This window comes from Capricornis sumatraensis, chromosome 20, assembly GCF_032405125.1.
Source record: "Capricornis sumatraensis isolate serow.1 chromosome 20, serow.2, whole genome shotgun sequence".
Classification (NCBI taxonomy): domain Eukaryota; kingdom Metazoa; phylum Chordata; class Mammalia; order Artiodactyla; family Bovidae; genus Capricornis; species Capricornis sumatraensis.
Window position 1 is genome coordinate 61564293 of NC_091088.1, and position 18908 is coordinate 61583200.

The 18908-nt window shown below is 52.7% G+C and overlaps 2 protein-coding genes across 9 annotated transcripts in view; one reads left to right on the forward strand and one right to left on the reverse strand.

Moving 5' to 3' along the window:
* The first annotated feature begins 8063 nt into the window (after positions 1 to 8063).
* On the forward strand, positions 8064 to 13516 carry SIGLEC11 (sialic acid binding Ig like lectin 11). The gene is made up of 9 exons (XM_068993111.1): positions 8064 to 8100; positions 8173 to 8553; positions 8716 to 9003; positions 9201 to 9248; positions 9765 to 10022; positions 10129 to 10413; positions 10661 to 10757; positions 11260 to 11326; positions 13325 to 13516. Exons 1-9 carry the CDS (start codon positions 8064 to 8066, stop codon positions 13514 to 13516), a joined length of 1653 nt encoding a protein of 550 aa, XP_068849212.1.
* A 2741-nt stretch (positions 13517 to 16257) lies between these two features.
* VRK3 (VRK serine/threonine kinase 3) overlaps positions 16258 to 18908 on the reverse strand; it is a 36883-nt gene continuing 34232 nt past the window's right edge. For 5 of the 8 annotated variants that reach the window (XM_068992422.1, XM_068992424.1, XM_068992426.1 and 2 more), the window contains 2 exons: positions 17768 to 17916; positions 16258 to 16573 (listed from right to left, as the gene is read on the reverse strand). In XM_068992422.1, coding sequence (XP_068848523.1) covers positions 17768 to 17916 — 149 coding nt within the window. In that variant the 3' untranslated portion in view covers positions 16258 to 16573. Of the gene's footprint in view, positions 16574 to 17367; positions 17447 to 17767; positions 17917 to 18908 lie in introns of those variants that run through there. The other 3 variants (XM_068992427.1, XM_068992423.1, XM_068992428.1) reach the window with 2 other exon arrangements.

Below are 18908 nucleotides of genomic sequence, written 5' to 3' on the forward strand. Positions count from 1 at the left end.
TGAGATGCCAGATCCCATTCGGCCCAAAGCAAACGTTTCCTGCTTCCCGGAGGCTCTGTCTTAGTAGGACTCTACCGCTAGGGGGCGCCCGTGCCCCGACGTGAATGAGTTATCTTCTATCCTCTACTCAGCCCAAGCCCGCGATCTCCTTGGGGGTCCCAGCTCGCCCTGAGGGTCGGGTTTACTGGGACTGAAGCCCTGACCACGAATAAAATTCCCCGAACAGAGCACGGCAGCAGGGCGCAGGTGGTCACAAAGGGATGTGGCCATGCTAAGATACCCACTTATCCCTTCATTCCACAGTGTTCATTAAATGCCTCCGTGCACCTCCCAGAGCGCATATTTGGTGGGTGAGGACGGATAGGACCTCAAATTTACCACCCCGCTGGTTCAGGAAGGCCTCCTCGCCTAGACTGGTGTGAGACAACCCGGTGGAGTCCTGCCGGTTGTGTGACCTTGGGCAGCTTGCATAGCCTCTCTGTGCCTCAATTTCCTCTGCTCTAAATGGGTCTAATAATATCCGCTTCATAGGGCCATCATGAATATTAAATGAGTTAATATTTGTAAATTATTTTGAAGGGTCTGGTATGTTTGTTAAATCAATTGCTAAAAATTCCCATTTTACAGAAAAGAAAACTGAGGATCAGAGTAGGGATCACCAAAGCCATATTTTTTTCTCCTAAGGAGAACTCTTGAGTTGAGCCCAGTGATCCCCAATTCCCAGCCCAGAGGCTTTTCCTTGGCACAGAACTTGGGGTAGACATAAACCTCATTCCCTTGGCATAGTGGTGGGACGGGGGCGGGGGTGGATGTTGTGGGTGCCGAAGCCGGTGAAATACTCTAGCAGAGCCCAGGGCCCAACAACACAACAGTCAGCATTGGAATCACGACTGAAACTAGCATGGGGCCCTGTCTCTGGGTCAGCAGAATAGCCAGACAAGTAAAGAAATCATTTTCTTACTGTCAACGACATCCACACTGAAGTACAGATGTACAAGGAAAGGAAAGTGAGCTGGTCAATAAGATTCATGGAGCTGCCTCTTCAGTTCTGAATTGTGATGAACTATGAAGTAAGGTTGGGTGTGGCATTAGCCCTCTTTCAGGAGAAGGGGATCTAACGGCCAGAAGGTGCAGCCCAGTCACGTGACCAGGTCCCAAGACACATGTATCACCTATACCTGCTGCTCTGTGGCTTTGCCCTGAATGTTCAACCATGTTCAAGTTCTGCTTGGAGTTCCCTATGGCCATCTTGGGCTTCCCAGGTGGCTCAGTTCAGTTCAGTCGCTGTCTTGTCCGACTTTTTGCAACTCCATGGACTGCAGCACACCAGGCTTCCCTGGAACTTGCTCAAACTCATGTCCATAGTGTCGGTGATGCCATCCAACCATCTCATCCTCTGTCATTCCCTTCTCTTCCTGCCTTCAATCTTTCCTAGCATCAGGGTCTTTTCCAAGGAGTCAGTTCTTCACATCAGGTGGCCAAAGTATTGGAGTTTCAGCTTCAGCATTAGTCCTTCCAATGAATATTCAGGACTGATGTCCTTTAGGATGGAATGGTTGGATCTCCTTTCTCCTTTCTCAAGACTCATCCAACACCACAGTTCAAAAGCATCAATTCTTCAGTGCTCAGCTTTCTTTATAGTCCAAACTCTCACATCCATACATGATTCATACATGACCCAGGTGGCTCAGTGGTAAAGAAATCCACCTGCCAGGGGAAAAAAAGTTATGGCTACCAAAGAAGAAAGCAGGGAGAGGGATAAATGAGGAGCTTGGAATTAACAGCTGTGAACTACTGTATATAAAATAGGCAAACAGCAAGGGCCTACTGTATCTAGCGCAGGGAGCTCTGCTCAATATTTTGTACTAACCTGTAATGGGAAAGAATCTGAAAAAGAACATATCTATGTATATATTTACCTGAGTCACTTTGCTGTGCGCCTGAGACTAACACACTGTAAATCAACTGTGCTCCATTTTTTAAAAATCCATAATGTACGGTTCACGGTTTAACCATCTTACAGAATGTAATTCAGTGGCATTTGGCAGATTCATAATGCGGCACAACCATCACTGCGATCTCACTCCAGAACTTTTTCATCCCTTCCCCCACCCCCAAACAGGAACCCTAAACCGGTTAAACAGTCAGTCACCCCCCAAACCGCTCTCCGCTCAGCTCCTGGACACCACTAATCTGCTTCCTGCCCCTGTGACTTTGCCCAGTTTGAACACTTCATATAAAGGGGATCATACGATATTTATGTGCAAGAGCAGAGCCCTCAAAGGCATCCAGGTCCTAATCTTTGGAAACCTGTGGATGGTAATTTCTGTGGCAGAAAGGACCCTGCTGATGTGGTTAAGCTAAGCATTTTGAGATGGGGCAATTATTGGGGATTCCCTGAGTCAGCCCTAAATGTAACCACAAGGATTTTCCTGAGAGGGAGGCGGAGGGAGATTTGAGCGCAGAAGAGAAGGACGTGTGATGGAAAAGCAGATGAAAGCAGAGTCAGGCAGAGAAAGCTACGCCATTGGCTTTGCAGATGGCGGAAGGGGCCAGGAGGCAGGAAGATGGGTTCTCCCCTGGAGCCTCTCAAGGGAGCAGGGCTTCAATTTCAACTTAAAACAACACAAATACATTGTCTTATGGTTCTGGAGTGCAAAAGTCCAAAGGGAGTCTCAGGGGGATAAAATCAAGGTGTTGGCAGCTGTTGTTTCTTCCAGGGGATCTTAAGGTGAATCGCCTCCCTGCTTTTTGCAGGTCTGGGTGGTGGTGTCACTTGTTGTTCAGTCGCTCAGTCGTGTCTGACTCTTTTGCAACCCCCTGGACAGCAGCCCCCAGGCCCGTCTGTCCATGGTATTCCCCAGGGAGCCACCAGGGAAACCCTGAAGGTATCACTACAATCTCTTGCGTTGCCGTCTACTCCTTTCCCCCCGCTGTGGTCCGAGCTCCCTCTGCCTCTTTCTCATAAACCGTGATCACAGTGAGGGTCCACTTGGGGAATCTCTCCATCCCCAAATCCTGAACGTGATCACAGCTGCAAAGGCCTTTTGTCTGGCAAGGTAATATAGTCACAGGTTCCAGGGATTAAGACCGGGATGTCTCTGGGGGTCTGCTATTCAGCCGATCACAGACACTGTCTTTTAGAATCCTCCACCTGGGATGGGACTTAAGAAGTGGCCAACTCGGACAGCATTTATACTTTTCAGGCAAAGAAACAATAAATCTGTGAGGAGTTAGCAGGATAAAGAGGCTTCGGGGGCCCAATTAGTGAGAATCTAAAGAGAATTTAGTCTGTGACAGGAAACCAAGGCTTGGTCTGGGCTTCCCTGGTGGCTCAGATGGTCAAGAATAAGCCTGCAATGCGGGAGACCTGGGTTTGATCCCTGGGTTGGGAAGAATCCCTGGAGGAGGGCATGGCGACACACTCCGGTATTCTTGCCTGAAGAATCCCCATGGACAGAGGAGCCTGGAGGGTACAGTCCATGGAGTCACAAAGAGTCGGACATGTCTGTGACTAAGCACAGGAAGGTTTGTTTACTCAGGCTTCTCGGCTTGATTCCCTATGTCTGCTGATAAGGGTGTCCTCCTTCCAGGTGTGGGGAGGATTCCTTTCACAGGAGAGATTTATTTCCTGCTTTCAGGGAGAAAGAAAGGGGGGTCAGAGTGTCTTATGTTCGCCATTTTTTTCTTCTTTTTTAAAAAGCATTTGTTTTTGGCTCCATCAGGTCTCAGCTGCACGGGCTTCTCTCTAGTTGAGGCTTGTGGGTTTAGTTGCCTCGTGGCATGTGGGATCTTAGTTCCCCATCCAGGGATCGAACCCACGTCCCCTGCACTGGAAGGTGGATTCTTAACCCCTGGACCACCTGGGAAGTCCTGAAGCATATTTTGAGATGGGCTGTCCTGGGCCCCAAACACACTTGCAGGCACGTGCAAGAGCTTACATACACACACATCTGGGGTACACTCTCCACCCTACTATTTCTCCCGAGAGGGGTGGAACACTATATTCAGGCAGCCGAAAGTAGTTTTCAGCCCAAGGAGACCCAGAGGCAATGACATCTCTTGCAGCAGAGAAAGAATAGAGTTCCTGACCTGGAGTGACGCCTGGGTCCTGAGCACCCACTAAATGTCCATGCCCTGTGGCCCTGGGTCTCCCTAGAATCCTGCCAGCGGCTGATCTCCCCGCTCCCCATCTTTCTGGCCATCTATTGGACAAGCAATGAACAGTCTACTTGATTTGAAAGAAGGGAAGTATTCTGGGCCCATTTTGCAACTCAGCAGAAATTGGAAAACTGACTCAAAACAAGACAAAGCAGAGACAGAGTGCTCCTTCTCCTGAGAGCCTGTCCCCCGAGGGCTGCTCTCTATGGCCCCCAGCCCGGGGTGCAGATGACACAGTAGCAAGGGCAACAGGAGGGACATGCTGCAGCTTGGTACCAGCAGGGGCCATTCAGTTAAAAGTGATGTCGCCTCCTGTTCGAGAGACCAAGCAATAGGGAAGTAAAGTGAGGAACTAGCCAGAGATGAAAAGGAACTGAGCATTTGTGCATTTTCAGGCTGCATTTCCCCTGTTTAAAAGTATCTGTAGTTCTAGTATCTGTAATAAACTCAGCAGTTTTCCTGGTCAGCAACTCACCATCCTACACAAGCTCTGGGCTCTGTGAGAGCTCATGATTGTGGGGCAGCGGCTGGGTGGGGAGGGGGGGGCAGCGAGTGGCACCCAAGAACGTGAGTTCTGGTCCCCAGGTTGGACAGACCTTCATAGGTGGGCACCGTTCCCCCCACTTAGGGAAACCATGGCTTTTTGCACCAGTCTGAGGAGGGAAACAGACTCTTCTGGGGATCCCCCCAAGCCACTCTGAAGTTTGATGAGTCATTGCAAGGACTTAAAGAATTCAGAGAATTTGTTATACTGATGGTTTGTTACAACAGAAGGATACACATTAACAATCTGCATACCTGGGAATGCCCTAGTGGGCCAGTGTTCAGGACTTTGCACTTTCACTGCCTGGGCTCCGATTTTGATTCCTGGTGGAGGAACTAAGACCTTGCAAGCCATGTGGTGCAGCCAAAGGGGAAAATAGAATATTGTTGTTGTTGTTTAGTCACTAAGTCCTGTCTGACTCTTTTTGTGACCCCCATGGACTGTAGCCGGCCAGGCTCCTCTGCTCATGGGATTTCCCAGGCAAGAGTACTGAAGTGGATTGCCATTTCCTTCTCCAGGGGATCTTCCCAACCCAGGGATAGAGGCCAGACCACCTGCATTGGCAGGTGGATTCTTTACCACTGAGCCACCTGGGAAGTCCATAGGATAGAAGAGAATAGAAAATAGAATAGAATAGAATCCTCAAAGGAAAAATTGCCCAAGGCACTATAGAGGGGAGACCAGGCACATGCTTCCGGTGGCCTCTTACACTGTGGACAGTGCTGCTATGGACTGAGTTGTGTCCCCTCCAGTTCATATGTTGGAGCCCTAACCCCCACACATGACTGTAGTTGGAGAGGAAGACAAGGGAGCAAGGTTATTGAAGTCATAAGCGTGGGATCCTTATACAATAGGATTAGTGTCCTCATAGGAGGAGACACAGGAGCATTCTCTCTGTCTCTCACTCTCTTTGTCTCTGCCATGTGAGGGGACAGTGAGGAGGCAGTCATCTCCCGGCCAGGAAGGAGGCCCTCGCCAGGCGGACACCTTGATCTTGATCTTGGACTTCTGGCCTCCAGAACTGTGAGAAAGTACATTTCTGTGTGTGTTTTTTTTTTTTTTCCCCACATTTATGTTGTATAAGCTGCCCAGAGTGTGGTATGCTGTGCACATACATATACAACATAAATGTGTGTGTGGGGGGGAAACACACAGAAATGTACTTTCTTGCAGTTCTGGAGGCCAGAAGTCCAAGATCAAGATCAAGGTGTCCGCCTGGCGAGGGCCTCCTTCCTGGCCGGGAGATGACTGCCTCCTCACTGTCCCCTCACGTGGCAGAGACAGAGAGAGTGAGAGACAGAGAGAATGCTCCTGTCTGTGTCTCCTCCTATGAGGACACTAATCCTATTGTATAAGGATCCCACCCTTATGTGTCTGACTCTTTGCGACCCCATGGACTGCAGCCCACCAGACTCCTCTGTCCATGGGGATTCTCCAGGCAAGATTACTGGAGTGGGTTGCCATGCCCTCCTCCAGGGCATCTTTCCAATCCAGGGATCAAACCCAGGTCTCCTGTATTGCAGGCAGATTCTTTACTGTCTGAGCCACCAGGGAAGCCCAAGAATACTGGCGTGGGTAGTTTATCCCTTCCCCAGGGGATCTTCCTGACCCAGAAATTGAACCAGGGTCTCCTGCATTGCAGGTGGAGTCTTTACCAGCTGAGTGGTATGTTAGGGCAACTCAAAGCTGACCAATACACCCAGCGGCGATGTGTGAAAACACAGATGGAGCATAGACCTTGGAGTCCAGTGCTTTTACTGGGGGCCTGTTATAGGTTTGTGTCCCCCCACCCCCAACAAAAGATGTTCAAGTCCCAACCCCCAGTCCCTGTGAATGGGACCTTATTTGGAAACAAGGTCTTTGCATGTGATCAAGTTAGGTGAAGTCATTGGGGGGGGGGTCCTAATCCAATATGAGGGCTTCCCAGGTGGCAGTCCAGTGGTTAAGACATAGAGCTTCCACTGCAGGGGGCACAGGGTCAATGCCTGGTCAGGGAACTAAGATCCCACAAGCCATGCAGTGCGGCCAAATTAAAAAAAAAACAAACCCAAAATAGTTGTAAAATACCCATCACGTAAAATTTGCCATTTTCACCATTTTAAAGTATACAATTCCAGGACACAAAGTACATTCATGATGGTGTGCCACCCTCTCCACCATCCGGTCCCAGAACTTTTACATCTCTCCCAAAAGGAGACCTCACACCCTTGAGCAGTCACACCCACAGCCCCAGGCAACCAGCAGTCTACTTTAAAACATAGGCCCCTTCCGAGTATGTGGCCCTGTGCATATATATATATATGTTATAATAAATACTAATAATAAATTATAATGCATATATATTCATGTATTTATCTGGCTGAGCCAGCTCTTAGTGCTTTGATCTTCATTGCGGCATGTCAACTCTTAATTGCAGCATGTGGGATCTAGTTCCCCAAGCAGACTATGGATTGAACCCCCTGCATTGGGAGCCCAGAGTCTTAGCCATTGGACCACCTCGGAAGTCCCTCTTCACAGTGTTTTTAATTTACTAGCTAATGTCTAATTCCTCAGGTTTGACTGGGAGTTGGGTGGGCGGGTGAGCAGTGTAGACTCTCACAGGCACTCAACACAGCATGTTCCAGACACTCTCTCTAAGCCTGAGTAGGGGGATGGAGGCGGGAAGGGGGCTGAGAACCTGTCTCTTGATCTAGGCTGTCCCTGGATCAACCTGGTGTGATCCAAGCTTCTAGTTCCCCAGGTGCGTGCTCCTTATCTCATGAGATTTCACTTACAGAACAAAAAGTCCAAGATCAAAATTATTAGCAATTTCAAGATGACCCCCTTAGAGCATCAGACCTCAGTTGGGAAGCCCTTCAGAGCATGGGGCCCTGTGTAAATAGTTCACTTCCTACTGTGGAGCTGGAGGCCTTCTGTGGACACAGACATGTTCCCAGGACAGGCAGGGAGGTTGTGTCCTTCGGGGATCCTGGGTTTGGGGTCGCACAAACAGTGAGGCAAGATTTGTGAGGTCTCGCCTTCCTCTGCCCTTAGCTCCTTCATGGAGTCAACATTTGCCTAGCAAATGAATGAATGACTGCATCCCTGCCTCTGGAGACCCTCCCCACCCATTTCCCTTGAAAGCCCCAGTGGCCTGAGGCTCACCCAGGGTGGCTGCGTCCTGAATTAGAGCTGCCCAGCAACGTCCAAGCACGAAAGGAGAAGTCAGAAGAGACGTTTATCAGACATTGGCAACTCTGAGCTTCTTCTTTTGCTCATTTGTGGATGGTCACTCTCCCCTTCCTGTTGGAGCTTCCTTCACGGACAGACAGGCAGGTCCAGAAACTGGACTGCCCTGGGAACTCCTGGCCCCTTGGACATGGAGAGGCTGCTGCTGCTGCCCCTGCTGTGGGCGGGTGAGTGGGCCGTGGGGAGGGTGGGTCCTGGGCTGGGGCTGGGGCTGCAGCTGAGCCTCTGTGTTCCCCCAGGGTCCCTGGAGAAGGAATCACTATACCAGCTGCAAGTGCGGGGACCAGTGACAGTGCAGGAGGGTCTGTGCGTCTCCGTGCCCTGTAACGTCTCCTACCCCCCACTTGGCCGGGCCGAGTCCACACGCGTTTACGGGGCATGGTTCCGGAAAGGGGATAGACTCCAAGAGGACATCCTTGTGGCCACAGACAACTCAGCCCGGGGTGGAAAGAAGAAGAGAAATATCCCATTCCACCTCCTTGGGGACCCCAGGGCCAACAACTGCTCCCTGGGCATCGCAGAGGCCCGCAAGAGGGACAGTGGAAACTATTATTTTCAGCTGACACGAGAAGCTGCAGAACACAGTTACAAGAATAACCAGCTCACTGTGAACGTGATCGGTACGGAAGGGTCCCCAAGAGCCGAGGTCAGGGAGGGTGGGAAGGATGGACCCTGCCCCTCCATCTCTGAGGGTGGTGGGGGACAGTGGCCCACAGTCAGGTCAGGGTGGGCACACACAGGGGTCCCCCTCGGGGTCTGGCCTCTCCGTCTCTCCTCTCCAGCGCTAACATGGACCCCCGATGTCCACATCGAGGAGCCCCTGGAGTCCGGCTCCAGCAGCCACCTCAAATGCTCCCTGCCTGAGGCCTGTGACTGGGCCACGCCCCCCACCATCTCCTGGACCGGGGCTGCCCTCAGACCCCCGGGACTGGACTCCAAGGAGGCCTATAACTCCTCGGAGATCCTGCTCACCCCCCGCCCGCAGGATCACGGCTCCAGCCTCACCTGCCGGGTGACCTTCCGCAGGGCTTCTGTGAGCGCGGAGAGGACTGTCACGCTCAATGTGTCCTGTGAGCACTGGGCCAGGGCCGCAGGGTGACTGCAGGGCTGGGAACAGGCACTGGTGACCCCAGGCCAGGGGCTTGGGGGGTCCTGTTCTGCTTTGCTTCTGGTTCTGTGCCTCCGGGAAGTGTGGGGGGCCCTGGGAAGGGGGCTGGGGCAGGGGCAGCTCTGAATCCCTCCTCACCGTGGCGTCTCTGCCCCCCAGATCCTCCCCAGAAGCTGACTATCAGCATCTCCAGAGGAATTGGCACAGGTAGGAAGGGAGGGCCATGGAGCATGGCAGGGATCACAGAGAAGGGAGAGCCGCCCCCTGCCCCCACCCCCCCGTTCATTCCGGATACACGTAGATGAACCTCAGAAACATCACCTTGAGGGGAAAAAGCTGGATGTTTACACGCCACATCCAGAAGACGCAAATCTATAGAGACAGTCATGGTCGCATAGGGCTGGGGTAATGGAAGGATTGGGGGAGATGGCTGAGGGGTGCGGAGTGTTTTGGAGGGGGTCAGGAAAATGTTCTAAAATTGACTGTGGTGATGGTTATCCGAGTGACTTTCAAGTGGTATGTAAATGGAGTTGTATGGTTTGTAAATTATATCTCTATAAAGCTGCTTAAAAAGCTACTTGTGGGATCTCTTGGCAACTTGAAGAAAATAAACAGGATAGAGAAATAGAGACAGGGCTTCAGAGTCTGGGCTCAGCTCTCTGTGCCCCTCTGTCTCTCTGTGTCTCTGTCTCTCTCTGTCTCTGTGTGTGTGTCTCTCTCCAGAGCTGAAACACCTGGGGAATGGCTCATCTCTTCCTGTTCTGGAAGGAGACTCTCTGCGCCTGGCCTGCGACACCGACAGCAACCCCCCGGCCACACTGAGCTGGTTCCAGGGGAGCCGGACCCTGAGCCCCTCACATCCTTCAAGCCCTGGGGTCCTGTACCTGCCCCGAGTGGAGTCGGGCCACGAAGGCGAACTCACCTGCCGAGCTCAGCACCCTCGGGGCTCCCTGTGGATCTCTGTGCATCTCTCTGTGCAGAGTGAGGGGGGTCGGGGGGCGGGGCGGCGGGAGGAAAACCCCCCGGGGAGAGGACACTCGGGTGCAGGGAGGGGACAGACACCACTGACTCTCCTCCCTCCCCGCAGCACCCCCGCAGCTGCTGGGCCCCTCCTGCTCCCAGGAGGATGAGGGTCTGCGCTGCAGCTGCTCCTCTCGAGCCCGGCCGGCCCCCTCCCTGCGCTGGTGGCTGGGCGAGGGGCTGCTGGCGGGGGAGCTCAGCAACGCCTCCTTCGAGGTCGCCTCCAGCTCCAACGGGCCCTGGGCCAACAGTTCCCTGAGCCTCCGCAAGGGGCTCAGCTCCGGCCTCAGCCTCAGCTGTGAGGCTCTGAATGTCCATGGGGCCCGGAGCGGGTCTGTCCTGCTGCTGCCAGGTCAGGGGTCTGCTGTAGGCGGTGGGCGGGGGAGAGGCTTAGAGGGGACAGGAGTCATCCTAGAGAAGATGACGCTTGGTGGGGAGAGGGGCCTGAGCGGGAGGGTTGAGAGGCAGGGGTGGGGGCAGAGAACTGTTCTTTGGCTGGCTGGGGACTGAGGACAGGAGAGCTCAAACTCTACTGGAGGAGGGGGCACGTGGGTCCTGGGGCTTGGAGGGGAGTCACCCTAAATCTTTCTCGTCTGCAGGGAAGCCCAGGCTTGGAGGGGAATTTGTTCTGGGGGCCATCGGGGGAGCTGGCGCCGCTGGCCTGCTCAGCCTCTGCTCCTGCCTCATCTTGTTCAGGTGAGTGTCATCTCTGGGGGCAGGGCGAGTGCAGGGTGGGGAAGGGGATGGCCTTGGAATCCCTGGAGGGCCCGCTCTGGAGGAATCTGGATGGTATGGCGCTTTGGAGAACTGGGTCATGGGTCAGGGAATCGGAGCAGGGTCTCTCCCCACCGTGCACCCCAGCCATCGGTGAAGGATGCCCGTTGTCGCTATGAAGATCATGAGACAAGGTGCGTGCCCTACCTCTTGGCCTTGGTCAGCCCTTCTAGCCCATCTCTCTCTTAAGCTTTCTTATCTCTTGGCTGCCCCACGCAGCATGTGGGATCTTAGTTCCCCGACCAGCAATCGAGCCTGCGGTGGGAAGTGCCAAGTCTTAACCATGGACACTGGCCTGCCAGGGGAAGTCCCAGCCCCTTCTAGCCTCAAGTGGGGATGGGGAGGGGGTTAGGAGGGGGGCAATAGCCGCCCTCCAAGCTCTGAGCCAGCTGGGCTGCTAAGAGGTCCTGGCTTCCCCTCTCAGAGTGAAGACCTGCAGGAAGGCAGCCCGTGAGAAGGATGAACCCTGCACACTGGGTCCCACCTCCCAGGTGAGTGGTGAGCCCTCGGTCCCTCAGGATCCCAGCTGCCTGACTCCCCACCTGGCTGACTGCCATGGCCGCAGTCCTCGTGATGACTCAGGTGCGCAGGCATCACGACCCACACAGACTTTTCCTCTTGGGTCCCATCAGCATGGGGCTTCCCAGGTGGCTCAGCTGGTAAAGAATCTGCCTGCCACAGGACACATGGGTTCTATCCCTGGGTTGGGAAGATCCCCTGGAGGAGGAAATGGCAACCCACTCCAGTATTCTTGCCTGGAAAGTACCATGGACAGAGGAGCCTGGTGGGATACAGTCCATGAGGTCGCCAAGAGTCAGACATAGCAACTAAAACAACAACCCATCAACACAGCCACTCAGTCCAATGACCTGGGAGCCCCTCCCTTTTGCCCTCTGTCTCCTCTCTCGAGAGCCAAGGACCACTAATCCACCTTACTGATTGCATTTATTTCCAACCGGGCCCTCCTCCTTTCTCTCTGGACCCCAGATCCACGTTGCCCCCACTTCCTACCTCACCTCCCCAAGACAGGATGCTGCGAGGATCTCCCCAAAATAACTATGTACTACCAACAAAATCAAGTTCAGGGGTCCCTAAGATACCACCAGGCTAGTTCTGAGACAAACTTATCAGGCATGGTATTTCGAGGGCTTAGAGGTTCCCTCCCAGGTGCTGGAGCAAAAGGTCAAATTTTCTTCAGGCAAGGCTAACTCTTTCCGGGATAAGATCTTTCAACTATAACATTCATAATGGGGGCCTCCCTGGTGGTCCAGTGGTTAGGGCTCCACGCTCCCAATGCAGGGGGCCCGGGTTCCATTTCTGGTCAGGGAACTAGATCCCACATGCTGCAGCTAAGAGTTGGCATGCTGTAACTAAGACCAAGTGTAGCCAAATAAATAGATAAATATTAACAAAAAACAAGTAAAGAAAAAAGCTTATAATGCAGTTTGGTGATGGTGTTTGCCTGACTCTGTAATGAAGAGTGGTTCCTGAGGTCAGTCCAGGCCTGAGCAAATCCCTGACCTCTTCTAACATCCATCCCATTCCAGTCCTATTAGATAGTAATATAACTGACTACAGCTTGAATGTCTGCTTCCCCCACTGCAACCGTGAGATAGGGGGTGGCATCTTCTTTGTTCCTCACTGAACATCCAGCGCCTGGCACCAGGAGAGCAGGTCCTTAAGGCAGTACTGGAGTCAGAAGGACCTAGCATAAATCTTGGCCCTACCAATGATTAAATGTCGGGCTTGGGGACATTCACTTAGCTTCAATTTCTCCACCTGATGTGTGTGTAAGCACACCAGTCGTTCAGTCGTGTCTGACTCTTTGAGACCCCATGGACTGCAGCCCACCAGGCTCCTCTGTCCATGGGGACTCTCCAGGCTAGAGTACTGGAGTGAGTTGCCATGCCCTCCTCCAGGGGATCTTCCCAACCCAGGGATCAAACCCAGGTCTCCCTCATTATAGGCAGATTCTTTACCGTCTGAGCCACCAGGGCAGCCTGATTTTATTGCCACAGCCCTCATTTATCTCCACCTGATAAATGAGGATAAGAGTGTCTCCCAAGCAGATTGTTGTGAGGAATCTAGAAGACTGGCAACTGATTACCAAGTGCCAGGCATTAATACTCTCAAGCAGTGAATGAATGAATGAATGGGGGCCCAGCCAATGTTCGCAATGAATAGATGAAAAGACTGAGCGTTCAGTTTCCACGTTCACTTGTGGACCCTTCTTGCTCTCTTCCAGCTCTTTATCCCTTAAAAAATTTTCAATTATTTATTTTTAGGTGGCTGTGTCGGGTCTCAGTTTTGGTGTGTGGATCTTTGATCTTCCATGGGGCATGTGGGATGTTTAGTGGCGGCTCGTGGGATCTTAGTTCCCTGATCAGGACCCCCTGCACTGAGTGGGCGGAGTCTTAGCTACTGGCCCATCAGGGAAGTCCCCAGACCCTGTTATCCTAATATGATGCCCTTCTTTCCCCTCCACGCAGGGTTACCAGGATGAGAGTCCTCCAGACAGCCCCGTGGCCCACCTGCCCCCAGCCGTGGCCACCCCCCTCTCAGGGGAGGATCAGGAGCTTCATTACGCCTCCCTCAGTTTCCTAGACCTGAGGCCCTGGGAGCCTCGGGACCAGGCCGCCACCAGCACCACCGAATATGCAGAGGTCAAGATCCTTAAATGATGATCCCGCCACCCACAACCTTCTGCAACCTGTGGTTGAGGGACCCAGGGCTTCTCAGGGAAGAGAGACATCAGGGACGATGCCTGAGGGAACAGTTTTCCATGTACATGGGCTACCAGCTAGCATATGCGAGTCCCGCTGGTGGGGTGATGGGCAGAACTGGGCTCATGTTTCAGACCCGTTACCAAACACGCGTGTGAGTTTGAGCGAGTCACCTTCTCCCTTCTCAGTCTCCGGCTCTGTAAAATGGACACCACAAACCTAACTCACAGGGAGCATCAAGGCAGTAATTAACATATAGTGTCCCACGGAGGTGAATATGCAAAGGGCATCTCACCCAAGCTTAAACCTCTTCCCAGGACAACCTGCTAGGATAAATGTCTGGCATGCTGGGCCAAATGGGGACCACTCTGCAGGGCTATCTAGCTCCAGAGGAGCCTCCCCCCACCCCCAAGGCTGAGCAGAGGTTGTCATTAGGCAGGATCACATCTCTAGGCCTCATGTAGCCCGCCCCTCCCTTCCCTTCCACCGGGACTCACCCCTGGGGCACTTCCTGTGAACACACTGCAAACTGGTCTTTCTCTGAGCCTGCTTCCTGGAAACCCAACTTGTCTATTTTCTCAGATACAAAAATCATTCACTGATTATCTGAAATAAATGACAAGGGTTCTTTTTAATTCTGTGTCCTTGATATTTTGGTTCTTAAAGAGTTTCTTTCTTTTTCTTTTGCAGAATCTGCTTATAAAATTCCTTGCAGTTCCATACTCTGTGCATTTACATTGTAATATAGTTTTTATAAGGGTCATAGCCAACTGCTTTAGTTCTTTTTCCCATTGAGAATCCATTTAACTTTTTCCACTGCTTCCATTCATGAGGGAACACACCCAACAGTAGAGTTATGAGCCAATACAGGAATATGTTTTAGCACAAAGTTAATAACTTCAGGCTGTAACTGCTCTACAAACTAGACGTGTTGAAGGACGTAATTCCATCTTTCATGGCGCATTTTGCCTTGCCATTTTTCAGGATTATGTTGCATCTCTTGATCAGTGACCTTTAGAAATGGTGTCCAGACTTCCCTGGTGGTCCAGTGGTTAAAAATCTGCCAATACAGAGGATACAGGTTTGATCACTGCTCCGAGAACTAAGATCATTAACGCTGAGAACAACACCCTCCTCTTTCAGAAGTTGGGATGAACTGTCAAAACCTGGGCTCTGGAGACAGATAAAGGCTACTTGAGAGACGGGGAGGAGACTGTCCGCCGTCCACACTCTTGCCGCTCTGCCTGGATGTGGGCTTCTCCCATTGTTTGAACAGGGCTGGTCCTGCTGGCTTGGCTTGCTCAGAGAGGGGAGGGGAGGACCAGGGTGGGGAGAGTAGCTGGACCTTGGTCAAGCGCACTGAGGGCAGGAGGGTGGCGGGGTTAGGGGGCAGGCGTCGACTGTGACCATCCCTCCTGCCTGATCTGGGATCCCCAAGGGTGGCTGACGTCCCTCTTCCCTTGTGGACTTGCGAACACAGAGGGGCTGCCAGTGGGAGATTTTCTGATGGGTTTTCTCTCTCATTGAGGAATACATCCTTCTGCAAAGGGTTATACACCCTTCCTTTCAGCCAGAGATGGTCATCAGTCCGCTCATTCTTCTTTCCTCTCCAGAGAAGGGGGAGAATCGAGGCTTCTCTGAGCAGTTTATCCCTGCTTCCAGCCTCTGATTCTTCCCATCCCAAAGCAGGGTACATAATTTAAAATATCCAAAGCAAAATTCAAGGAGGCATGTTTATCTCCTCCTCCATTTTTTTTCTTTTTCTTTTTAATTGAAGCTCCTCCTCCTTCTCAATCCCTCTCAGCCTAATTATCTGCACATGCTGCTGGCCAGCCTGCCTTTGAAATCTCTCCCCAGGCTCTCTCTTTCTCTGTCCTGTGGCCTCCTCCCTGGTCTCTCTGTGTCCAGGCTCCCCCCCCAAAGGTGCCCTCCAGTCTGGGGGACCCTCATTCTCCATCACAACCCATGCTTTGTCTTCAGAGTGCCGATCACAGCCCGAAGTCGTGTCCTTCTGCTTGACTGTAGACTCCATCAGCTCAAGGACTTTGGCACGTAGGTCTGGTTCATCGGGATCCTCTGGGCAGCACGATGGGTGTCGTATAGCATGAACTCAAGACATGTCTGCTGAATGTTTGTTGAATAAGAGGAAGGGTGAATGTGTGGAAGAGAAGAAGGGCAAGTGGATGAGAGAATGAGCGGTAAATGAGTGGACGGATGAGAGGGTGAATGGATGGACGAACAAGCATATGGACGGGTGCATGGAGAGATAGATGGATGGATGATGATGGATGAATAAGTGAAAGAATGGATGAATGAGTGTCTGCTCGAAAATGTGGATAGATATATGGAAGAGTGGAGGGAACTCCCTGGTGGTCCAGTGGTTAAGAATCTGCCTTCCAACGCAGGGGACGTGGGTTCAATCCCTGATCAGGGAACTAAGATCCCACATGCTCTGGGGCAACTAAGCCCTCTCACAGCAACTAAGATCTGACACAGCCAAATAAATAAATACTAAAAAAAAAAAAAGAGAGAGAAAGAAAGAGTGGATGGTTGGATGAACGGTTGAGGAGATGGATGGATGGATGGATGGGAAAGAAAAATGAGCTAAATTTTTCCAAAAGGAACTTCTTTTGCAGACAGTCGACTCTCCAAGTTCCAATGAAACAATTTATTGTCAAAGCGTAGTGGTGCCAATGGCAGTGTCCCCACTGAGGGGACCAGCCCAACCCCTGTCTGTGAACTGGGGGTCTTCTCCGCCCAAAACCCCAGGGGCTGGCGGACGACAACAGCTGAAGAGAGGGACAGTCGAAAGGAGGGCGTTCACAGTATCTGGGGCCTAACTTCTGGGTTCCCTGAGGCTGGTCTAGACCGATGATGAGCAGTTTCACCTGAAGAAGTGGCAGGAATGCACATTCGAGGGACCCTTTGAGAAGCTTCTCTGTGATCCTACAGCAGGCCTTGAGGCACATAGCTCCTTTTTTTTTTTTTTCTATTTCAAACTCCAGGCTGAAAGTTCTAGAAGACAACAGAAACGGCTGTCAGTGTCATTCATTCAAAGGGTACCCTTTAAGGCCCTACTGTGTGACAGCAGCTTTCCATCAGTACTTTCTAGGGATGGGCAACACCACCACAAACAAGAGGACCAAGGAGGCTTTGCTGGGCTTATAACCTGGAGGAGAGTTGTGGAGACAGGACAGATTAAACACGCGCTTCCCCCCAGGAGGGGACAAGCGGTGTGCAGAAAACAGGAGACGTGATAAGGAAGGTGGGTCGGGAGGCACCTCACTGGGGCGATCTGGGGAGGCTTCAGGTTCTGATGGGCGGTGATGAGAAGGAGCCGGTCATGGCAAAAACAAAAGGGACAATGGTCACAGGCCGTGGGGATGGCGCATGCCGAGGTCCTGAGGTGGGACTGACCTCTGCCTGGGCTGGAATCTGAGGGGAGGATGGGCAGTCAGGCCAAGGCAGAGGCAAGAGGATCCTCAAGTTACTCCAAGGTCCCCGGGCTCCTTAAGGAGCAGCTCCTCACTAAGTTCCTAACCGAGGACAAACGGGCTGCTGAGTGAGTGGTCCTCGGGGAGCGAGCAGACCGGAAACTACGGTCCTGAAAGGGGCCGTTAGGTTTGCTTTTAAATTTCCACCATATGGGCTGGACGGGGAGGTATGTAAGACAGGCCAGCATCGACGGGAAGGCCGGACGGCCCACTCGGTAAATATGGGTGGGGCATCTGCGAGCCAGGCCAGCGACGCGAGCGGGGAACACAGAGATACAGAGACAGACTCGACCTGGTCCTCACGGAGCTCATCGCCAGCAGGTGACTATGACAAGTGCCCATGCTCCAGGGGATCCCGGACAGAGGATGGCGGCAGAGCCCTGGAGGTGGTGGACTAGAAGGGACTTAGCAACTGAGCGGAGGCGGAGAGAGGGGTGTGGGAGGAGCCAGAGGTCTCTCAGACAGCTGTGGGGGTGGGGACAGAGACTGGGATGGCGTCGGGGCGGGGCAAGCTGGGTGGAGGTCATGCTTTCATATTTGGAGAGTGTCTGTGGTTAAGGTGGAGAGTGTGCTAGGTTTCTGAACAAACAACCTGGCATTTCTGGAGCGCTCTGCACCTAGGAAGGGCGCAGAAACATCAAACGGCATCAGTGGAGACGGCAGTGGGAGCCAGGGACAGGGTCGAGACCCCCCGGTTCCTCCTGCTGGAACCCACCTAGGGTACCACCTGGAGGTCCAAGGGGTCATAGGCGGACGCCCGCAGGTCCTGCAGCAGGGCTTCCAGCTCGTTCCTCAGTGTGGAGTAGGGCGGCTTCTCCTCGTACTGGAGGGCCATCACCACCTTCAGATACTCCTGTAGGGTCTCTGTGGCCAAGACACGGGGGAGACCTGAGGGGAGCGGCCCCCCAACCCAGAGCCTGGGGGGCTGTGCCCAGAGGGTCTCAGCCACGGTGCTCCTTTGCTCAGTGCTTCCTCTGTACCCGGCACTGCTGCAGCCACTTAAGATTTTAGTTTTTTTAAAACATTAAACATAAGCACGGGAAAGTGGTACCAAGAGCAGCAGAGTGCCTGTCGCCTAGCATCACAGATAGGGACAGAATAGGACAGTGTAGGGAAACAAGAGCCAGCCAAGACGGCGGTGGTCAGGCTCTCTCGCCCGGCTCCCTCTCACTGCCGTCCCACGGTCCACTTGCTCTGGTCTACACTGTGTAAACAGTGACTCTGCGTGGTTATGGAACAGCTGAGATCGTTTATAGCACTGCGCAGGAGAATCATGCCTACAGAAGCACCGCCTGAAAAGCCCTTGCCGCACAGTGGAGTGATGTCAACCACTAGAGAAGAATAAAGCCTGTCTGCCTTGCTGCTGTGAACAAAGCGTGTCTGCAGTTCCTCACATCTTCTTCCACCTTCTTCCTATCTGCTCCCTGGCTTGCAGCTGGCCTACTCTGGGCTCAACTATAGCAAGACAGATAGTTACTCAGGACGTTGTAGAAGCCCCAGTAGGGGACTATAGAGAGAGGAAACCTAGGCAACTTTTGGAGACCACTTTAAGTTGATGCTGCCTCAAGAAAGCTATTGGGGCTTCTCAGTGGCCAGGTGGTAAAAGAATCTGCCTGGCAACGCAGGAGGCATAGGAGATGTGAGTTTGATCCTTGGGTTAGGAAGATCCCCTGGAGGAGGAAATGGCAACCCACTCCAGAACTCTCGCCTGAGAAATCCCATGGACAGAGAAGCCTGACGGGCTACAGTCCGTGGGGTCGCAAAGAGTCGGACACAACTGAGCAGGCATACACACACACACACAGCCTGCTTAATTCTGGGGCAGAGCGCACTTGCCTGCTGGCTTGCACCTCTCA

Excerpts from the sequence above, each read along its gene's own strand:
- SIGLEC11 (XM_068993111.1), top strand. The coding sequence starts at position 8,064 with ATGGAGAGGCTGCTGCTGCTGCCCCTGCTGTGGGCGG. Across the intron at positions 9,004-9,200 it reads TGTCACGCTCAATGTGTCCT|ATCCTCCCCAGAAGCTGACT; the intron begins GTGAGCACTGGG and ends TCTGCCCCCCAG. Across the intron at positions 11,327-13,324 it reads CACTGGGTCCCACCTCCCAG|GGTTACCAGGATGAGAGTCC; the intron begins GTGAGTGGTGAG and ends CCCTCCACGCAG.